The sequence below is a fragment of the Heptranchias perlo genome, chromosome 39 (assembly GCF_035084215.1).
Source record: "Heptranchias perlo isolate sHepPer1 chromosome 39, sHepPer1.hap1, whole genome shotgun sequence".
Taxonomy (NCBI): domain Eukaryota; kingdom Metazoa; phylum Chordata; class Chondrichthyes; order Hexanchiformes; family Hexanchidae; genus Heptranchias; species Heptranchias perlo.
This window is the reverse complement of record NC_090363.1, coordinates 12,596,408-12,617,409: the sequence shown is the minus strand read 5'-3', so window position 1 is coordinate 12,617,409 and position 21,002 is coordinate 12,596,408. Positions and strand designations below refer to the sequence as shown.

The window sequence follows — 21,002 nt, the reverse complement described above, 5'->3', positions numbered from 1 at the left end:
CATATTCACACAATTATACTTTTCAGCCAACGTCCCAGACCCTTCCATCACCATCCCTGGGTATGTCCTGTCCCATTGGCAGGACAGAACGACCAGAGGTGGCGGTACAGTGATATACAGTCAGGAGGGAGTGGGCCTGGGAGTCCTCAACATTGAATCTGGACCCCATGAAATCTCATGGCATCAGGTCAAACATGGGCAAGGAAACCTCCTGCTGATTCCCACCTACCGCCCTCCCTCAGCTGATGAATCAGTCCTCCTCCATGTTGAACACCACTTGGAGGAAGGACTGAGGGTAGCACGGGCACAGAATGTACTCTGGGCGGGGGACCTCAATGTCCATCACCAAGAGTGGTTCGGTAGCACCACTGCCGACCGAGCTGGCCGAGTCCTGAAGGACATAACTGCTAGACTGGGCCTGCGGCAGGTGGTGAGCGAACCAACACGAGGAAAAAATTTACTTGACCTCATCCTCAGCAATCTACCTGTCGCAAATGCATCTGTCCATGACAGTATTGGTCGGAGTGACCACCGCACAGTCCTCATGGAGACAAAGTCCCGTTTTTTTTCAAACTATGTGAAAACGAAATTAATTTAAGATTCATTATTTAAATCAATTTACCACGAAGGTAATTTCAACATCTTTTGAGAAAATTCTCTGATTGAAGCACTCGCTCCCTGTGTTGTGTATATTTGTTCAGTTTATTAATTTGACATGACGATTGTCTAATCAGTTGTAGTTTCTAAAACCAACATTCATTAATTTAAGTTGCTTTTTTTCCGCTGGAAAAGTGCACCCTGACCCACTTCTACAGTTCAATATTCGCATGTTATCAGTATAATACATGAATATTGAAAAAAGGTTTTCGATTGATGCTTCGAAATAAAATGATACGTTGAGCGGTTATGTATTTTTTCAATATTTGTCTATTAAAGCAGTCATTTGTTCTTAAAGTCTGTGAACTTTCATTTATTTTCAAAGAACCAACGAGAAATCTCTGACTTCAGTATCTACAGAGAGATTTCGACAAAGTTCATTTCACATTCATGACCAACCACCGAAGTGCTGTCTGATCCTGGGTTTCTCCCACTCCCATCCATGGTGTCAGACACTTCCATTCACTCCCCACCCCCTCCCCGCCAGCAAACACTGTCCCCTCCCGAGTTCTGCAAGACACCCGGTTGTGCCTCTTCGGTGCTGCCAAAGGAAAGGATTCACCAGAGACCAATGATCCCAATTCCCCATTCCCATTCCATCCTAATCGCATGGCCACCTCAGTGTTAAATAACTCAGCACCGCAGCGCTTCAGAACCCGGAACATCACTTTGTGCGGTCACACCTCAGCACACCTCCTGCAAAACTGCTCCCATTTAATCCTGGACCCTTAATCCGATTCTTCTAAAATTACTGAATGTCAGAGCTCTCCTTCCATTGGACAAAATCGAAGCTCACCCACTGCCCTGCAGGTGAGCCGCAGGACTCCCACACCAGCTCGGTGAAAGCCGAGACCACCACTAACGTTACCAGAATCTATGGACAATTCAGCATCCAAAGAGCATCGCACCAGAGGGCACAGCACCAGGGTTGAGTTAAAGACCTCAGACGTCCAATCTTCTCGAAGGAATTTATTTACTTCAAAGTATCATAGTATCATAGTAGGTACATCACAGGAGGTTGCCTTTCGGCCCATCGAGCCTGTGCTGGCTCTTCGAAAGAGCTATCAAACTAGTCCCATTCCCCTTCTCTTTCCCCATAGACCTGTAATTTGCCGATCACCTTAAATCTGGTCCTCTGGTTACTGATCCTTCTGCCACTGGAAACTGTTCCTGCTTATTTACCCCATCAAAAACATTCATGATTTTGGACACCTCTATCAAATCTTCTCTTAACCTTCTCTGTTCTAAGGAGAACAACCCAAGCTTCTCCAATCTATCCAAAGAACTGAAGTCCCCCATCCCTGGTAAGAATCTACTAAATCAATTCAAAGCATTTTGCTTTCACCCTTTATATTGGAGTAACTAATTTTACATTTGATCTTTTTGAACTTTCCTATTCTACATTTTATGCTCTCATATTTTACATCAGTCTAATCGGTGATCTCAAATCCCCAATCCATAATCCGATTCTTCTAAATCTGACAATCGTGTCCCAGCATTACTGAATGTCAGAACTCTCCCTCCGTTGGACAAAATCCAAGCTCACCCATTGGCCTGATGGTGAGACTGCCACACCAGCTCGGTGAAAGCCGAGGCGACCACCAATGTTACCAGAATCTCTCCCTTCCTCCCAGTGCTGTCGAAGGTCACAACCATCACCCCGCCCCCACATTAACGCGAAATGACAGACACTATCCTTCATTGTGTTAGCTCCTCTCAAACTCTTCTTGTCTGTAAAACAGCTATGGGAAAAATTAAGGTCAATTAAAGAATTTTTAATTTTAATAAGAAGTGAGACAACGGATTCCGTTTTGAGAGAGAAATAGACAAAATCCGTGAATTACTTGCCTGAAGATCGATACAAGCCCAGGATATCATGTAATAAAGAAAATCTGACTCACTCCCCTTGAATCAGTAGCTCTGAGTGTATTGAACTGCGTCTTATCAAGCGTATCCCCTCTGGACGCATCTTCTGTCAGGAAGCACTTTTTCGCACAAAACTTAATAGCAATCTGCAAAACCGATCTCCAAAAGGCTGTGGATGTTGAGGTTCAATGGGAGCATTCAAAATTGAGATTGATAGATTTTTGTTGGGTGAGGGTATCAAGCTATATGGAGCAAAGGGGGTTAAAAGTAATTAAGATACAGATCAGCCATGATCTAATTTAATGGCGGAGCAGGCTCGAGGGGCTGAATAGCCTACTCCTCTTCCTATGAAATTCTAAAATTGCAAGTCGGCCTTCAAGCTTGAGCGCTCTCCAATCAGCGACCCCGCTTCCCTATTCATTTATTTTAATTCACATGAAAATCAGGCCGGCGAGCTAAGAGCCTGCAAACTTTTTCTGACTGTGAGCAATTCAACGGGAGATTCCTGTGTGTACAGGGGATTTCTATTGAAGAACTGTGTTAATTTGGATGGATGTGATTATGTTTCAATTCGGTGAAACCATTCAATTTACTTAAATAAACAGGTTATTGGAGCCAGGAGTCGCTTAATCATATTCTTCAGCTCATCTCTGAATTTTCTCTGGGACGCTGCATAAATAAACGTGTTTGTGCAGGAACTCAAAGACCTAAGCATGTACCCGGATTGTTCCATAATGGTGAAAGGGTCGTCGTAATTTGCTTCTAAAAGTTGGGTGTCTGCAAATTGTACATAAATATAAAATATGAATGATACCATCCATAACAGTATAAAACTGCCAGATATGGCGAGCAGTAAAATCATCGACCTCCTTCGGTTCTCCATCTCTGGATCATTGTGATTTTCACCATCCTTGTTTCCTCGGAGTCCCCTCCTCACTCTATTGGCCATTGCAATGTGCCTGATGGTCAGAGCATTGAGCAGTAGAATCAACAAAAATGGAAGAAATGGGGTTAAAATATTTTCCAACCACAAAAATGCTACCCATATGGGTAATGTATAGAAGCTGGATTTCATATGGCAGGACCATGGTACATTGTTAATTATTTCCCGAGGTTCAACTGCAAAGTAGAATGGAACATTTTCTAAAACGCTGAAGAAACACACTACTGCTATAACCACAGCCGCAGTTTTTTCGGTGCAATATTTTGTTCTCAACTTTTGACAACAAATGGCGATGAATCTATCAAAGGTGAAAGCGACAGTTAACCAGATAGAAAAATCATAGGAAGCAAGAATACTGGCGATAGTGATTCGACAAATAGGAGTGTAGTTCAGGAATGAATGTGGGAAATAAGCATCTTGAATCTCATACAGGATTATAGCAAATATCAGGATCAGTAGATCCCCCGACGCCATGCCCACCAGGTAACGGGTGATGCAATTGGAGAGGCCGCAGCATCCGCGGGAGAGAATCACAATTGTCACCAAATTGGCTGCAAAAAGAGGAAAATGAAATTACTAAACTCTCCTTATATTGAGAGAGCGATCAGTCGACTGTTTATTTGTATGAAAATCCATGCACTTTTTATCTTGTCGCTCAAAAGTCTCTCTCTCTGCCAGATAAATTGACGGATGCTGAAAACACAAATTTCTTCATGCATATACATCTGTGAGTTAACTCAAAAAAGCTTTGCTGCCTCCAATTACACTGATAACTTACAGTTTGCATGCACCGTCACAGACAGTGCAGGGAACAGACATTGTCATGTCCCTGACACAAATCATATTTAATCATTTAAAACACCCTCAATAATAATCCAATGTAGGCTTGTGAGTGATAATATGAATCTCGCTATAATATTCCATCTTTGATTGCCTGGAAGCAGATGAAAACGACTACCGTAGTCTTTTCCCTGCGTTTTTCTCTTTATGTAACGAGCAGACAAGATTTCTCAGATACATTGCTTGACGTTATAATATAACAGCAAAGATTGTTGCTATGCATCCGATTCCGACATGTAAAGGGCATTTGAATTTAATTCATTGATATTCTGGAATAACCATTAATAAAGAACTGAGGCCGTGGAAGGAATGATTGCATTTTGAAACACAGAAGCACAACAGTTGCAGCTGCCTCCGTAGTTTCATTAAATAATGTTTCAACCAACTTAAAAAGATCTGTTTCAAGCTGTCTTTAAACCCCGTTTATACGTATGTATAATGTTACAGTTGAAAATCTCTGACTCCAAACCCACAACCCATGTAATAAATATATCTCAATTTATCATTCCCATGTTAACGTTTTGATATATGATGCGGTATTTTTCGTGTTTTCTGTTTTCCAGAATAATAATTTAAAAATCTGCCTTCAAGTTGAATAAAGTCTATTATTGATTTATATCTTGTATTCCTTGTCTTACTAAACCCGCAGAAAGCAGCAGCAACACATATTTTATCTCCAGCAACACTTCACTGGGTCGAAATTCGGGGGAGGAGGTTCTCCCAATCGCCTCTCGTAACTTCGGCTGTTAACACGGTCTCTCCCGGGTTTCTGCAAATCTTCTGCCGAAGTGGAGACGGGAGAACACAAGGAAAGTTTACTGCTATTACACTAAATTAAACTTGCAAAAGAAACATCCGGGCAGATAGTTGTCTTCACCGCCGGGGCATTAAGCATTGCTTGGCCGCTGCACAGAGAGGAAATTGCAGGCGAGAATCACGTGCTAACACAACCCGCCGGATTTTCCTTCTATGTTACAATAATTAGAAGGGAAATCCGTCGTATTGTGGAAAGGCTGTCGATGTTCGCCGACAGTTTATTTTGCCTGCGCTCCGCAGGACCCGGTTTGCCTTTAATTTGCAGGCTCACACCATTAGCTGGCCACACATTAATGCAACGTCAAATATCGCTCAGCTTCAGGCACGCAGCCTGCAGGATTGCTCTGTAAACGTAACCTTTCTTAGCAGTTGCCCGCGGTCAGCAACGTCGCCTTTCACCAACACGTGGAGGGAATATCGCCCACGGTTTGCGGATATCCAGCAGCATTGACAAACAATCGCTGCTGCGGGCATATTCTCGGAACGTTAGTTGGCAACTTGTCCTGATGGATGTCTTCTAACTTTCAACAATGTTAACCCACCAGAACCCAACTGCGATGCTAATATTTGATTCGGACTGAAAATTACAAATAAGAATAGAAAATGCTTGAAACTCAGTAGGTCAGACAGTATCGGTGGAGAGAGAAACGGAGTAAACGTTTCAAGTCGGTGACTTTTCATCAGAACTGGTCATCGAGCTGAAACATTAACTCTGTTTCTCTCTCCACGGATGCTGCCTGTACTGCTGAGTGTTTCCAGCACCTTCTGCTGTTATTTCAGGTTTCCAGAATCCGCAATAGTTTGCTTCTAATTATTACATGACTCTACAAAGGAGACGAAATTCCCACTAACTTAATTAATTTAAAATTACTGAACCAATAGTGCTGCCTGTCAGGTTATTATATTAAGACTATGAAGGAGACGTTGAGTTTTCTTATTGTTATTAGATAGATGGCAGTAATTAATGTCGGCACATCAACCATATCAAAACAAACGGATAATATTATTACACCGGTAATAGGAGCAGTGATACGGTGAAACACTGTTACAGATGAATATTACCTGATCGCAAGCGGCTTACCCGGAATACCGACTGTTGCAAGAATAGGGTAGTATATGTTTTCTATCTGTATGATTACTGGCTGTCCCATTTTCGGAGAGAAGCGACGTTTTCTGTTTGTGTTATGGACACGCAGGTGATCTGCCTTCAAAATAAGGGCTTCTTTATACCTGAGAGAAAGCTCAAGTGACACACGGTCATTGCACAATGATTGGCATGAGGTAAAATTAATTGAACAAACAGATTAAGCTGAGCGTATTTAATCGCACTGTTCAGGGAGTCGGATAATTTGCAACACATTTTACATTGAAAACAAAGCGTCCAAAATATTAATTTGATCATATTTTACATATAAAATATTTTGAAGAATGCACTCCTAAAGTAACGGTATAGACTCCTGAAACTGAGAATACTCGTTCATAATTTCGTGGAAGGCATTTGATGAAATTAATGTCCACACTTGTGGTAGATTGGCACCATCTGCATTTTAGTTACATCCAGGATGTTTTCTTTTTTTAAAATTTATACTCGATATTATATTGATATCAGGTGGTTACATTGCATCGATATATCGATGTATCGAGATCGGAAAGCGTTTACAGATCCCCACAGAAAGTGATATCGTCAGTTGTACACAACAGAGCAGTCCCACGAAGATGCTAAGATTTTGATTTCTGCATCAACATGTGTTGGGCGGAGGTGAAAGGGACAGGGTTTGGTCTGATATGTACCGGCTGTGAAAAAGATGAATGTGGATAAAGATCTCAATAACCGTGCCGTGTGTTGTGCATGTACAGGAGTTGACACAATCGGGCTTTGCCGTATCAGTGAATCATTGCATTTTACTAGCTGTGTGCTGTACATGTACAGGAGCTGACAGGGAGACACACACAGACCGGACCGATCCAGTCAGGAGTGAATCGTTCCATTTTACCTGTTGTGGACTGTACACGTACAGGAGCTGACAGTGAGACATACATGAGCGATAAAGTAACAGACGAGAGTGAATAGTTGCCTTTTACCCAATGTGTACTGTACATGTACAGGAGCTGACAGGGAGACACACACGGACCGGACCGATCCAGTCAGGAGTGAATCGTTCCATTTTACCTGTTGTGTACTGTAAGTATACAGGAACTGACCCTGAGACACACGCAGGACGCACAGCAGCAGGCAGGAGTTCATCCTCCCCTTTTACCCACAGTGCACTGTAGATGTACAGGAGCTGAGAGTGAGCCACACATGAGCTGTCCAGTACCGGCTGCAATGAACCGTTCCCTTTTATACACTGCATACTGCACATGTACAGGAGCTGTCACTGGGACACACCTGGGCCGAATAGTATCAGATGGGAATGTATCCTCAGATTTTACCCGCAGGCTATCCAAGATTGGGTATTGTGCAATGAGAAGGTGTTAATTAATAAACTTTTTATGCGGGGTCCTTTAGGGAAGAGTGACCATAACGTGATAGAATTCTTCATTAAGATGGAAATTGAAGTTGGCTATGATAAATTAGGAAGCTTCATTAAAAGGCATGACGGTGGATATGTAATGGCAAACATTTAAGGAATGAATGTATGAATTGCAACTATTATACATTCCTTTCTGGTGCAAAAACAAAAAAGGAAAAGTGGCGCAACCATGGCTAACAAAAGAAATTAAGGATAGTATTAGTTCCAAAGAGGAATCATATTCACACAATTATACTTTTCAGCCAACGTCCCAGACCCTTCCATCACCATCCCTGGGTATGTCCTGTCCCATTGGCAGGACAGAACGACCAGAGGTGGCGGTACAGTGATATACAGTCAGGAGGGAGTGGGCCTGGGAGTCCTTAACATTGAATCTGGACCCCATGAAATCTCATGGCATCAGGTCAAACATGGGCAAGGAAACCTCCTGCTGATTACCACCTACCGCCCTCCCTCAGCTGATGAATCGGTCCTCCTCCATGTTGAACACCACTTGGAGGAAGGACTGAGGGTATCACGGGCACAGAATGTACTCTGGGCGGGGGACCTCAATGTCCATCACCAAGAGTGGTTCGGTAGCACCACTGCCGAACGAGCTGGCCGAGTCCTGAAGAACATAACTGCTAGACTGAGCCTGCGGCAGGTGGTGAGCGAACCAACACGAGGAAAAAATTTACTTGACCTCATCCTCACCAATCTACCTGTCGCAAATGCATCTGTCCATGACAGTATTGGTAGGAGTGACCACCGCACAGTCCTCATGGAGACAAAGTCCCGTTTTTGCTGTGAGGATACCGTTAAACGTGTTGTGTGGCACTACCACCGTGCTACATGGGATAGATTCAGAACAGATCTAGAATCTCAAAAGTGGGCATCCATGAGGTGTTGTGGGCCATCAGCAGCAGCAGAATTGTATTCCAGCACAATCTGTAACCTAATGGCCCGGCATATTCCTCACTCTACCATTACCAAAAAGCCAGGGGATCAACCCTGGGTCAATGAGGAGCGTAGAACAGCATGCCAGGAACAGCACCAGGCGTACCTAAAAAATGAGGTGCCAACCCAGTGAAGCTACAACTCAGGACTACATGCATGCTAAACAGCTGAGGAAACATGCTATAGACAGAGCTAAGCGATTCCACATCCAACGGATCAGATCAAAGCTCTGCAGTCCTGCCACATCCAGCCGTGAATGTTGGTGGACAATTAAACAACTAAGGGGAGGAGGAGGCTTTGTAAACATCCCCATCTTCAATGATGGCGGAGTCCAGCACTTGAGTGCAAAAGACAAGGATGAAGCGTTTGCAACCATCTTCAGCCAGTAGTGCCAAGTGGATGATCCATCTCGGCCTCCTCCCGATATCCCCACCACCACAGAAGCCAGTCTTCAGCCAGTTCGATTCACTCCACCTGAAATCAAGAAACGGCTGAGTGCACTGGATACTGGAAATGCTATGGGCCCGGACAACATCCCGGCTGTAGTGCTGAAGACTTGTGCACCAGAACTAGCTGCACCTCTAGCCAAGCTCTTCCAGTACATCTACAACACTGGCATCTACCCGACAATGTGGAAAATTGCCCAGGTATGTCCTTTCCACAAAAAGCAAGACAAATCCAATCCGGCCAATTACTGCCCCAGCAGTCTACTCTCAATCATCAGCAAAGTGATGGAAGGTGTCGTCGACAGTGCAAAAAGCGGCACTTACTCACCAATAACCTGCTCAGCGATGCTCAGTTTGGGTTCCACCAGGACCACTCGGCTCCAGACCTCCTTACAGCCTTGGTCCAAACATGGACAAAAGAGCTGAATTCCAGAGGTGAGGCGAGAGTGACTGCCCTTGACATCAAGGCAGCATTTGACTCCTAAAATTGAAGTCAATGGAAATCAGGGGCAAAACTCTCCAGTGGCTGGAGTTATACCGAGCACAAAGGAAGATGATAGTGGTTGTTGGAGGCCAATCATCTCAGCCGCAGGACATTGCTGCAGGAGTTCCTCAGGGCAGTGCCCAAGGCCCAACCATCTTCAGCTGCTTCATCAATGACCTTCCCTCCATCATAAGGTCAGAAATGGGGAAGTTCGCTGATGATTGCACAGTTTCATTTGCAACCCCTCAGATAATGAAGCAGTCCGTGCCCTAATGCAGCAAGAACTGGACAACATCCAGGCTTGGGCTGATAAGTGGCAAGTCACAATCGCGCCAGACAAGTGCCAGGCAATGACCATCTCCAAAAATAGTGAATCTAACAACCTCCCCTTGACATTCAACGGCAATACCATCGCCGAATCCCCCACCATCAACATCCTGGGGGTCACCATTGACCAGAAACTTAACTGGACCAGCCATATAAATACTGTGGCTACAAGGGCAGGTCAGAGGCTGGGTATTCTGTGGCGAGTGACTCACCTCCTGACGCCCCAAAGCCTTCCCACCATCTACAAGGCAGTCAGGAGCGTGATGGAATACTCTCCACTTGACTGGATGAGTGCAGCTCCAACAACACTCAAGAAGCTCGACACCTTCCAGGACAAAGCAGCCCGCTTGATTGGCACCCCATCCAACACCATAAACATTCACCCCCATCACCACCGGCGCACTGTGGCTGCAGTGTGTACCATCCACAGGATGCACTGCAGCAACTCACCAAGGCTTATTCGACAGCACCCCCCAAACCCGCGACCTCTACCACCTGGAAGGACAAGAGCAGCAGGCACACGGGAACAACACCACCTGCATGTTCCCTTCCAAATCACACTCCATCCTGACTTGGAAATTTATCGCCGTTCCTTCATCGTCGCTGTGTCAATATCATGGAACTCCCATCCTAACAGCACTGTGGGAGAACCTTCACCACACGGACTGCAGCAGTTCATAACGGCGGCTCACCACCATCTTCTCAAGGGCAATTAGGGATAGGCAATAAAAGCTGACCTCGCCAGCGACGCGCACATCCCATGAAGGAATAATAAAAAAAATTGTATCAGTGTTCCCCTCCTCTCAGATACGGCACTTGTGCATTGTTTTGTTTTTGTGCTGGAGGCACTGGGATGTCCCAGCACTGCCCGATTGGCCCTTTCAATTTTTTTCGAGCGAAACGGGTGAGGGGAATTTGCCAAATCTGTTAATCATCGTTGGAGCTGAGCTCCTCGATCCAGTTTACTGGGCAACCCAAGAATTGCGGGATTAATTGAACTCAACTGGATGGAAGGCGGTCCAATAAAACACAGACACGTGGAAGAAAAGACTCTGTTTCATTCATCAGCTGAGAGTCCACAGTTTTTAAAAGCAGTGACAGACCTCTTAGGTTTTTTAGCTCCAGAGTTGACTCTCCAGCCCAATCGTATGTTGAGAAATGTGGTGCACAAGATTCGGAGGCTGAACAGGCCTCAGGAGGTGGAGGAGGAGAGGAGTCGGTGTGAGGAGCATGAAGAGAAACTGAACCTGGCCTATGAGGCGGACGGGAAGTTGATCTGTCCGGTGTGCAGGGACTCGAAGCATCAGAAGAAGCACAAATTTAGGGAGATAATTGAATTCATCACAACTCACAAAGTATGGAGCCCACACTTAAAGGGGAAAACGTTGGAAATGTGAAACCAAAAATGCATAAATCAATCAGCATCTGAAAGAAAGCCTGAGGTCTCCTGTATGTCTTTTCGTGGTGCATTTCCGGCCTTTCTTGTCTCCAGTTTACCTATTCTATATCACTAGTCTGGTATCCAGGTCGCACAGCTCAATTCACTTCCTTCCTATTTCCTTTTGCAGAATAAAGGAATTGCCTTCTTAAACGCGCTAAACCAGATGATGATCTATTTGAAAGATGCTTTGCAGAAACAAGAACTTGGGATTGCACAAATTAAAGTCAGTTCGACTGATCTACCCGTGCCAGGAAAGGCTTGCAATCTATCGTGACTTAATGCGTGCAGTGGCTGCTATGCAGGTCAATGCTTACATTGCAACAGTCACTACACTTAGTGCTTTGGAATGTCCTACGTTCGTGAAAAGTGCTTTATAAATGCAAATCTTTTTTCTCTATAACATGTTAGCCATTTTGCACGCGATAGTGCGATGAATGAATGACTAGTTCATCTGTTTTTGATGCTGTTTAAAGGCGTAATGTGTTGGTCCTGGAAATCTTAACAAGATCTTAAGCCAGAATCAGATTCTTGTCATGTGCCCATATCAAATATTTCATTATTACAATACCGTGTTCAAAGAAAAGCTAAGATGAAGTGGAATAATATTACGGCACACCAAAGTAAAACTTCAGTGATGTGATACAATCTATTGTCAATCTACCTTGGGCACACATTCAATGTGGGACTGAGGAGAATGCATTGTCCCAAGTTGGGTTTCCACCTCGCCCAATTTAATTCACTTGCGTGACCTTTTGAACTTCATGTTGCTGCAAAATCAACAAACTTACATTGTTTCTGTTTTCTCTTAAAGGACATTAGTTGTTGGAGGGACAGTTATGCATTGTCAATAATGGACTGTTGCTGATGTAACAGTTCAACGCCCCGATGTGTTCGAGCCCATGTCCTGCCGTGTTCTAATGGATATTAATATTATTGGCAAGATTTCTGAAGAGACGCCCACTGTTATGCCTGGGAATGTGTGCCTGGGGACAGTCAAAGGAACCTTACAGTACAAAGTATGGAGAGAAATGAAGTAAATCACCCATCCGTGTAAATGAGTGGCATTGCCTCCAGCAGCAATCTATATCCAGGTGAACATGGATAATCGAACTCTCGGCCTATGTTGAATTTCAAACGATTCTATCACCAGTTGAGGCTGTCGAATTCTCTTCTAGGGTTAGAGGTTTGAGGCAGAAACTCCGAACATTCGAGGTTAAATCGCAGAGGTGGATAAGGGATATGGGATTAGGAATATTGTCTCTCATAGAGGGGTAAATACCAACATGGACTGGCTGGGCCAAATGCCCCTTCAATAGGAGAGGGCAGAAAACCCTTTACACTTGATAAAATTTAATTCAGTTCCCACCGCTTACAGTTGGTGCCAGTGCGATTTGCCCAATTTATACGGTGGGCGGTTTCCATTAAAAAGTTCTGATAATAATTAAACCTTGAAATAGACAAAAACTATCCTCGGAGTCAACCTAAGCATAGTGCTATTGGTAATTCTCATCTAAAGTCTCGACCGAAATCAATCTGTGCTGCTTGTTTGCTGTAATTTTCTTCATTTGCAATGATTGCTGGTATAAGAGCAGCAGAGGCAGGAGCAGCAGCAGATGAACCTGAACTCTACTGAAGCTTTGCAGTTGGAGCAAGTGACAGACAACATAGGAACAGGAGTAGGCCATTCAGCCCCTCGTGCCTGTTCTGCCATTCAATTAGATCATGGCTGATCTCTATTTTAACTCCATCTATCCTCCTACGCTACGTAGCCTTTAATACCCTTACCAAACAAAAATCTTATCAAAATACCTGAGGTAAAAATCGTCTGTTGTCAAAAGCTGTCTGGATCAGCTGAACTGCTTGGATTGGCCGTACCTGAACTGCTTGGTTGGGTTGTTGTCATGTAATTTGTTTGGAGGTTCACCTTAACGAGGTGCAGTCTACTCACTGAACACCCGTTTCTGCCCAAAATACCCGACGCTGTAAGCGAGGACTTTGTAATTGACAATAACAGTAATGGAAATTGATCAGGGCTCTTTGCCCGATTTCAATCATGGGCGGTTTAAGTGGTGGGGACAGTCCGTGTTTTACTGAGGTCCATTTTCTGTTCTTCTACCTGGGTCAGTGTTTGGGTAAATGGCTCACAGCATTTGGGCAGAAATGCTTGATGACTTCTGACCCGACACGCAGATTTCTGGGGAAGTCTTGATTTGGAATGCAATCTGTTTATTATTATTGAAGTGATTGTAAATCTTCGAAAATTCTCTCCTCGGATTTTTTGCAAGATTGTATGATGTGTACATTGAGTTTCATTGCATTGAGTCTGCAGCACCGAAACAGGCTATTCGTGTCTGCATGTATATGTGTGGGTGTACATTAATGTGTGTGCAATATATTTATCTGTGTGTGCTCGTGTGTTTGTATATGCGTGCCTGAAGTCAGTTAATGCATGTGTATGTTTTGGTGAATGTTTTCGTGTGTAGGTGTTTCTGTATGTGTATGTGTCCGAGTGTGTCAAAGTGTGTGTTTTATGCGTGTATGCATATGTACATATATCTATGTACATGCATATTTGCAGGTGTGTGTACCTTGTCTCAGATCTCTTGTCCGCTCTCCGTTCTCGTGGTCTAACTCTCGCCAACCACCATCTAACTGCAGTTCAAATTGTCCTTGAATTCTGTCCTCAAATGACCCAGACAGGCAGATTCTGCCAGCCACGCCCCTCAATCTGGTTGACAGCTCCGTCCCCTCAGTCTGATTGACAGCCCCGCCCCCTGTGTCTGATTGACAGCCCGGCCCCGTCAGTCTGATTGACAACCCCGACTCCTCAGTCTGATTGCCAGCCCCACCTCTCACTCTCATTGACAGCACGTCCCGGAGTCTGATTGACAGCCTCCCTCGTCAATCTGATTGACAACCCCGCCCCCTCAGTCTGATTGACAACCCGCTCCCTCAGTCTGATTGACAGACTCTCCTTTCACTCTGATTGACAGCTCCGCCCCCTCCCTCCCAATCAAAACATTTTTCCACCCAGTGGGTGGTCGGGATCGGGAACTCACTGCCTGAAAGGGTGGTCGAGGCAGAAACCCTCATCATATTTAAAAAGTACTTCGATGTGCACTTGAAGTGCCATAACCTACAAAGCTACCGACCAAGTGTTGGAAAGTGGGCTTCAGCATAATAGCTCTTATTCAGCCGGCACAGACAAGATGGGCTCCTTCTGTGCGGTAAATTTCTATGATTCTAATATCAGGCGGGGTGTAAAACGGGTGGTCGATCCGACCGGTCCGTTTATCGCCTGGCGAGTTAGGTTAAAATCTGTTGAATTGTATTTTTGTCCTGTGTATAACCAACTCATTTTTTTCAAACTATGTGAAAACGAAATTAATTTAAGATTCATTATTTAAATCAATTTACCACGAAGGTAATTTCAACATCTTTTGAGAAAATTCTCTGATTGAAGCACTCGCTCCCTGTGTTGTGTATATTTGTTCAGTTTATTAATTTGACATGACGATTGTCTAATCAGTTGTAGTTTCTAAAACCAACATTCATTAATTTAAGTTGCTTTTTTTCCGCTGGAAAAGTGCACCCTGACCCACTTCTACAGTTCAATATTCGCATGTTATCAGTATAATACATGAATATTGAAAAAAGGTTTTCGATTGATGCTTCGAAATGAAATGATACGTTGAGCGGTTATGTATTTTTTCGATATTTGTCTGTTAAAGCAGTCATTTGTTCTTAAAGTCTGTGAACTTTCATTTATTTTCAAAGAACCAACGAGAAATCTCTGACTTCAGTATCTACAGAGAGATTTCGACAAAGTTCATTTCACATTCATGACCAACCACCGAAGTGCTGTCTGATCCTGAGTTTCTCCCACTCCCATCCATGGTGTCAGACACTTCCATTCACTCCCCACCCCCTCCCCGCCAGCAAACACTGTCCACTCCCGAGTTCTGCAAGACACCCGGTTGTGCCTCTTCGGTGCTGCCAAAGGAAAGGATTCACCAGAGACCAATGATCCCAATTCCCCATTCCCATTCCATCCTAATCGCATGGCCACCTCAGTGTTAAATAACTCAGCACCGCAGCGCTTCAGAACCCGGAACATCACTTTGTGCGGTCACACCTCAGCACACCTCCTGCAAAACTGCTCCCATTTAATCCTGGACCCTTAATCCGATTCTTCTAAAATTACTGAATGTCAGAGCTCTCCTTCCATTGGACAAAATCGAAGCTCACCCACTGCCCTGCAGGTGAGCCGCAGGACTCCCACACCAGCTCGGTGAAAGCCGAGACCACCACTAACGTTACCAGAATCTATGGACAATTCAGCATCCAAAGAGCATCGCACCAGAGGGCACAGCACCAGGGTTGAGTTAAAGACCTCAGACGTCCAATCTTCTCGAAGGAATTTATTTACTTCAAAGTATCATAGTATCATAGTAGGTACATCACAGGAGGTTGCCTTTCGGCCCATCGAGCCTGTGCTGGCTCTTCGAAAGAGCTATCAAACTAGTCCCATTCCCCTTCTCTTTCCCCATAGACCTGTAATTTGCCGATCACCTTAAATCTGGTCCTCTGGTTACTGATCCTTCTGCCACTGGAAACTGTTCCTGCTTATTTACCCCATCAAAAACATTCATGATTTTGGACACCTCTATCAAATCTTCTCTTAACCTTCTCTGTTCTAAGGAGAACAACCCAAGCTTCTCCAATCTATCCAAAGAACTGAAGTCCCCCATCCCTGGTAAGAATCTACTAAATCAATTCAAAGCATTTTGCATTCACCCTTTATATTGGAGTAACTAATTTTACATTTGATCTTTTTGAACTTTCCTATTCTACATTTTATGCTCTCATATTTTACATCAGTCTAATCGGTGATCTCAAATCCCCAATCCATAATCCGATTCTTCTAAATCTGACAATCGTGTCCCAGCATTACTGAATGTCAGAACTCTCCCTCCGTTGGACAAAATCCAAGCTCACCCATTGGCCTGATGGTGAGACTGCCACACCAGCTCGGTGAAAGCCGAGGCGACCACCAATGTTACCAGAATCTCTCCCTTCCTCCCAGTGCTGTCGAAGCTCACAACCATCACCCCGCCCCCACATTAACGCGAAATGACAGACACTATCCTTCATTGTGTTAGCTCCTCTCAAACTCTTCTTGTCTGTAAAACAGCTATGGGAAAAATTAAGGTCAATTAAAGAATTTTTAATTTTAATAAGAAGTGAGACAACGGATTCCGTTTTGAGAGAGAAATAGACAAAATCCGTGAATTACTTGCCTGAAGATCGATACAAGCCCAGGATATCATGTAATAAAGAAAATCTGACTCACTCCCCTTGAATCAGTAGCTCTGAGTGTATTGAACTGCGTCTTATCAAGCGTATCCCCTCTGGACGCCTCTTCTGTCAGGAAGCACTTTTTCGCACAAAACTTCATAGCAATCTGCAAAACCGATCTCCAAAAGGCTGTGGATGTTGAGGTTCAATGGGAGCATTCAAAATTGAGGTTGATAGATTTTTGTTGGGTGAGGGTATCAAGCTATATGGAGCAAAGGGGGTTAAAAGTAATTAAGATACAGATCAGCCATGATCTAATTTAATGGCGGAGCAGGCTCGAGGGGCTGAATAGCCTACTCCTCTTCCTATGAAATTCTAAAATTGCAAGTCGGCCTTCAAGCTTGAGCGCTCTCCAATCAGCGACCCCGCTTCCCTATTCATTTATTTTAATTCACATGAAAATCAGGCCGGCGAGCTAAGAGCCTGCAAACTTTTTCTGACTGTGAGCAATTCAACGGGAGATTCCTGTGTGTACAGGGGATTTCTATTGAAGAACTGTGTTAATTTGGATGGATGTGATTATGTTTCAATTCGGTGAAACCATTCAATTTACTTAAATAAACAGGTTATTGGAGCCAGGAGTCGCTTAATCATATTCTTCAGCTCATCTCTGAATTTTCTCTGGGACGCTGCATAAATAAACGTGTTTGTGCAGGAACTCAAAGACCTAAGCATGTACCCGGATTGTTCCATAATGGTGAAAGGGTCGTCGTAATTTGCTTCTAAAAGTTGGGTGTCTGCAAATTGTACATAAATATAAAATATGAATGATACCATCCATAACAGTATAAAACTGCCAGATATGGCGAGCAGTAAAATCATCGACCTCCTTCGGTTCTCCATCTCTGGATCATTGTGATTTTCACCATCCTTGTTTCCTCGGAGTCCCCTCCTCACTCTATTGGCCATTGCAATGTGCCTGATGGTCAGAGCATTGAGCAGTAGAATCAACAAAAATGGAAGAAATGGGGTTAAAATATTTTCCAACCACAAAAATGCTACCCATATGGGTAATGTATAGAAGCTGGATTTCATATGGCAGGACCATGGTACATTGTTAATTATTTCCCGAGGTTCAACTGCAAAGTAGAATGGAACATTTTCTAAAACGCTGAAGAAACACACTACTGCTATAACCACAGCCGCAGTTTTTTCGGTGCAATATTTTGTTCTCAACTTTTGACAACAAATGGCGATGAATCTATCAAAGGTGAAAGCGACAGTTAACCAGATAGAAAAAAATGATAGGAAGCAAGAATACTGGCGATAGTGATTCGACAAATAGGAGTGTAGTTCAGGAATGAATGTGGGAAATAAGCATCTTGAATCTCATACAGGATTATAGCAAATATCAGGATCAGTAGATCCCCCGACGCCATGGCCACCAGGTAACGGGTGATGCAATTGGAGAGGCCGCAGCATCCGCGGGAGAGAATCACAATTGTCACCAAATTGGCTGCAAAAAGAGGAAAATGAAATTACTAAACTCTCCTTATATTGAGAGAGCGATCAGTCGACTGTTTATTTGTATGAAAATCCATGCACTTTTTATCTTGTCGCTCAAAAGTCTCTCTCTCTGCCAGATAAATTGACGGATGCTGAAAACACAAATTTCTTCATGCATATACATCTGTGAGTTAACTCAAAAAAGCTTTGCTGCCTCCAATTACACTGATAACTTACAGTTTGCATGCACCGTCACAGACAGTGCAGGGAACAGACATTGTCATGTCCCTGACACAAATCATATTTAATCATTTAAAACACCCTCAATAATAATCCAATGTAGGCTTGTGAGTGATAATATGAATCTCGCTATAATATTCCATCTTTGATTGCCTGGAAGCAGATGAAAACGACTACCGTAGTCTTTTCCCTGCGTTTTTCTCTTTATGTAACGAGCAGACAAGATTTATCAGATACATTGCTTGACGTTATAATATAACAGCAAAGATTGTTGCTATGCATCCGATTCCGACATGTAAAGGGCATTTGAATTTAATTCATTGATATTCTGGAATAACCATTAATAAAGAACTGAGGCCGTGGAAGGAATGATTGCATTTTGAAACACAGAAGCACAACAGTTGCAGCTGCCTCCGTAGTTTCATTAAATAATGTTTCAACCAACTTAAAAAGATCTGTTTCAAGCTGTCTTTAAACCCCGTTTATACGTATGTATAATGTTACAGTTGAAAATCTCTGACTCCAAACCCACAACCCATGTAATAAATATATCTCAATTTATCATTCCCATGTTAACGTTTTGATATATGATGCGGTATTTTTCGTGTTTTCTGTTTTCCAGAATAATAATTTAAAAATCTGCCTTCAAGTTGAATAAAGTCTATTATTGATTTATATCTTGTATTCCTTGTCTTACTAAACCCGCAGAAAGCAGCAGCAACACATATTTTATCTCCAGCAACACGTAACTGGGTAGAAATTTGGGGTAGGAGGTTCTCCCAATCGCCTCTCGTAACTTCGGCTGTTAACACGGTCTCTCCCGGGTTTCTGCAAATCTTCTGCCGAAGTGGAGACGGGAGAACACAAGGAAAGTTTACTGCTATTACACTAAATTAAACTTGCAAAAGAAACATCCGGGCAGATAGTTGTCTTCACCGCCGGGGCATTAAGCATTGATTGGCCGCTGCACAGAGAGGAAATTGCAGGCGAGAATCACGTGCTAACACAACCCGCCGGATTTTCCTTCTACGTTACAATAATTAGAAGGGAAATCCGTCGTATTGTGGAAAGGCTGTCGATGTTCGCCGACAGTTTATTTTGCCTGCGCTCCGCAGGACCCGGTTTGCCTTTAATTTGCAGGCTCACACCATGAGCTGGCCACACATTAATGCAACGTCAAATATCGCTCAGCTTCAGGCACGCAGCCTGCAGGATTGCTCTGTAAACGTAAACTTTCTTAGCAGTTGCCCGCGGTCAGTAATGTCGCATTTCACCAACACATAGAGGGAATATCGCCCACGGTTTGCGGATATCCAGCAACATTGACAAACAATCGCTGCTGCGGGCATATTCTCGGAACGTTAGTTGGCAACTTGTCCTGATGGATGTCTTCTAACTTTCAACAATGTTAACCCACCAGAACCCAACTGCGATGCTAATATTTGATTCGGACTGAAAATTACAAATAAGAATAGAAAATGCTTGAAACTCAGTAGGTCAGACAGTATCGGTGGAGAGAGAAACGGAGTAAACGTTTCAAGTCGGTGACTTTTCATCAGAACTGGTCATCGAGCTGAAACATTAACTCTGTTTCTCTCTCCACGGATGCTGCCTGTACTGCTGAGTGTTTCCAGCACCTTCTGCTGTTATTTCAGGTTTCCAGAATCCGCAATAGTTTGCTTCTAATTATTACATGACTCTACAAAGGAGACGAAATTCCCACTAACTTAATTAATTTAAAATTACTGAACCAATAGTGCTGCCTGTCAGGTTATTATATTAAGACTATGAAGGAGACGTTGAGTTTTCTTATTGTTATTAGATAGATGGCAGTAATTAATGTCGGCACATCAACCATATCAAAACAAACGGATAATATTATTACACCGGTAATAGGAGCAGTGATACGGTGAAACACTGTTACAGATGAATATTACCTGATCGCAAGCGGCTTACCCGGAATACCGACTGTTGCAAGAATAGGGTAGTATATGTTTTCTATCTGTATGATTACTGGCTGTCCCATTTTCGGAGAGAAGCGACGTTTTCTGTTTGTGTTATGGACACGCAGGTGATCTGCCTTCAAAATAAGGGCTTCTTTATACCTGAGAGAAAGCTCAAGTGACACACGGTCATTGCACAATGATTGGCATGAGGTAAAATTAATTGAACAAACAGATTAAGTTGAGCGTATTTAATCGCACTGTTCAGGGAGTCGGATAATTTGCAACACATTTTACATTGAAAACAAAGCGTCCAAAATATTAATTTGATCATATTTTACATATAAAATATTTTGAAGAATGCACTCCTAAAGTAACGGTATAGACTCCTGAAACTGAGAATACTCGTTCATAATTTCGTGGAAGGCATTTGATGAAATTAATGTCCACACTTGTGGTAGATTGGCACCATCTGCATTTTAGTTACATCGAGGATGTTTTCTTTTTTAAAATTTATACTCTATATTATATTGATATCAGGTGGTTACATTGCATCGATATATCGATGTATCGAGATCGGAAAGCGTTTACAGATCCCCACAGAAAGTGATATCGTCAGTTGTATACAACAGAGCAGTCCCACGAAGATGCTAAGATGTTGGATTTCTGCATCAACATGTGTTGGGCGGAGGTGAAAGGGACAGGGTTTGGTCTGATATGTACCG

The 21,002-nt window shown here is 43.4% G+C and overlaps 1 protein-coding gene and 1 pseudogene across 1 annotated transcript; both read right to left on the bottom strand.

The window, feature by feature from the left end:
- Positions 1-3,112: 3,112 nt before the first annotated feature.
- Positions 3,113-6,273, bottom strand: LOC137305030 (probable G-protein coupled receptor 139). Its single transcript, XM_067973796.1, has 2 exons — positions 6,204-6,273; positions 3,113-4,017 (listed from the first exon to the last, which is right to left on the bottom strand). The coding sequence occupies exons 1-2, from the start codon at positions 6,271-6,273 to the stop codon at positions 3,113-3,115; spliced, it is 975 nt and encodes a 324-aa protein (XP_067829897.1).
- Positions 6,274-17,197: 10,924 nt separating this feature from the next.
- On the bottom strand, positions 17,198-20,360 carry LOC137305001 (probable G-protein coupled receptor 139; annotated as a pseudogene).
- Between the last annotated feature and the right edge of the window lie 642 nt (positions 20,361-21,002).

Coding starts and splice junctions, on each gene's coding strand:
- LOC137305030 (XM_067973796.1), bottom strand. CDS start 6,273: ATGGGACAGCCAGTAATCATACAGATAGAAAACATATACTACCCTATT. Junction 4,018..6,203: donor TGCAACAGTCGGTATTCCGG/GTAAGCCGCTTG, acceptor CTCTTTTTGCAG/CCAATTTGGTGACAATTGTG.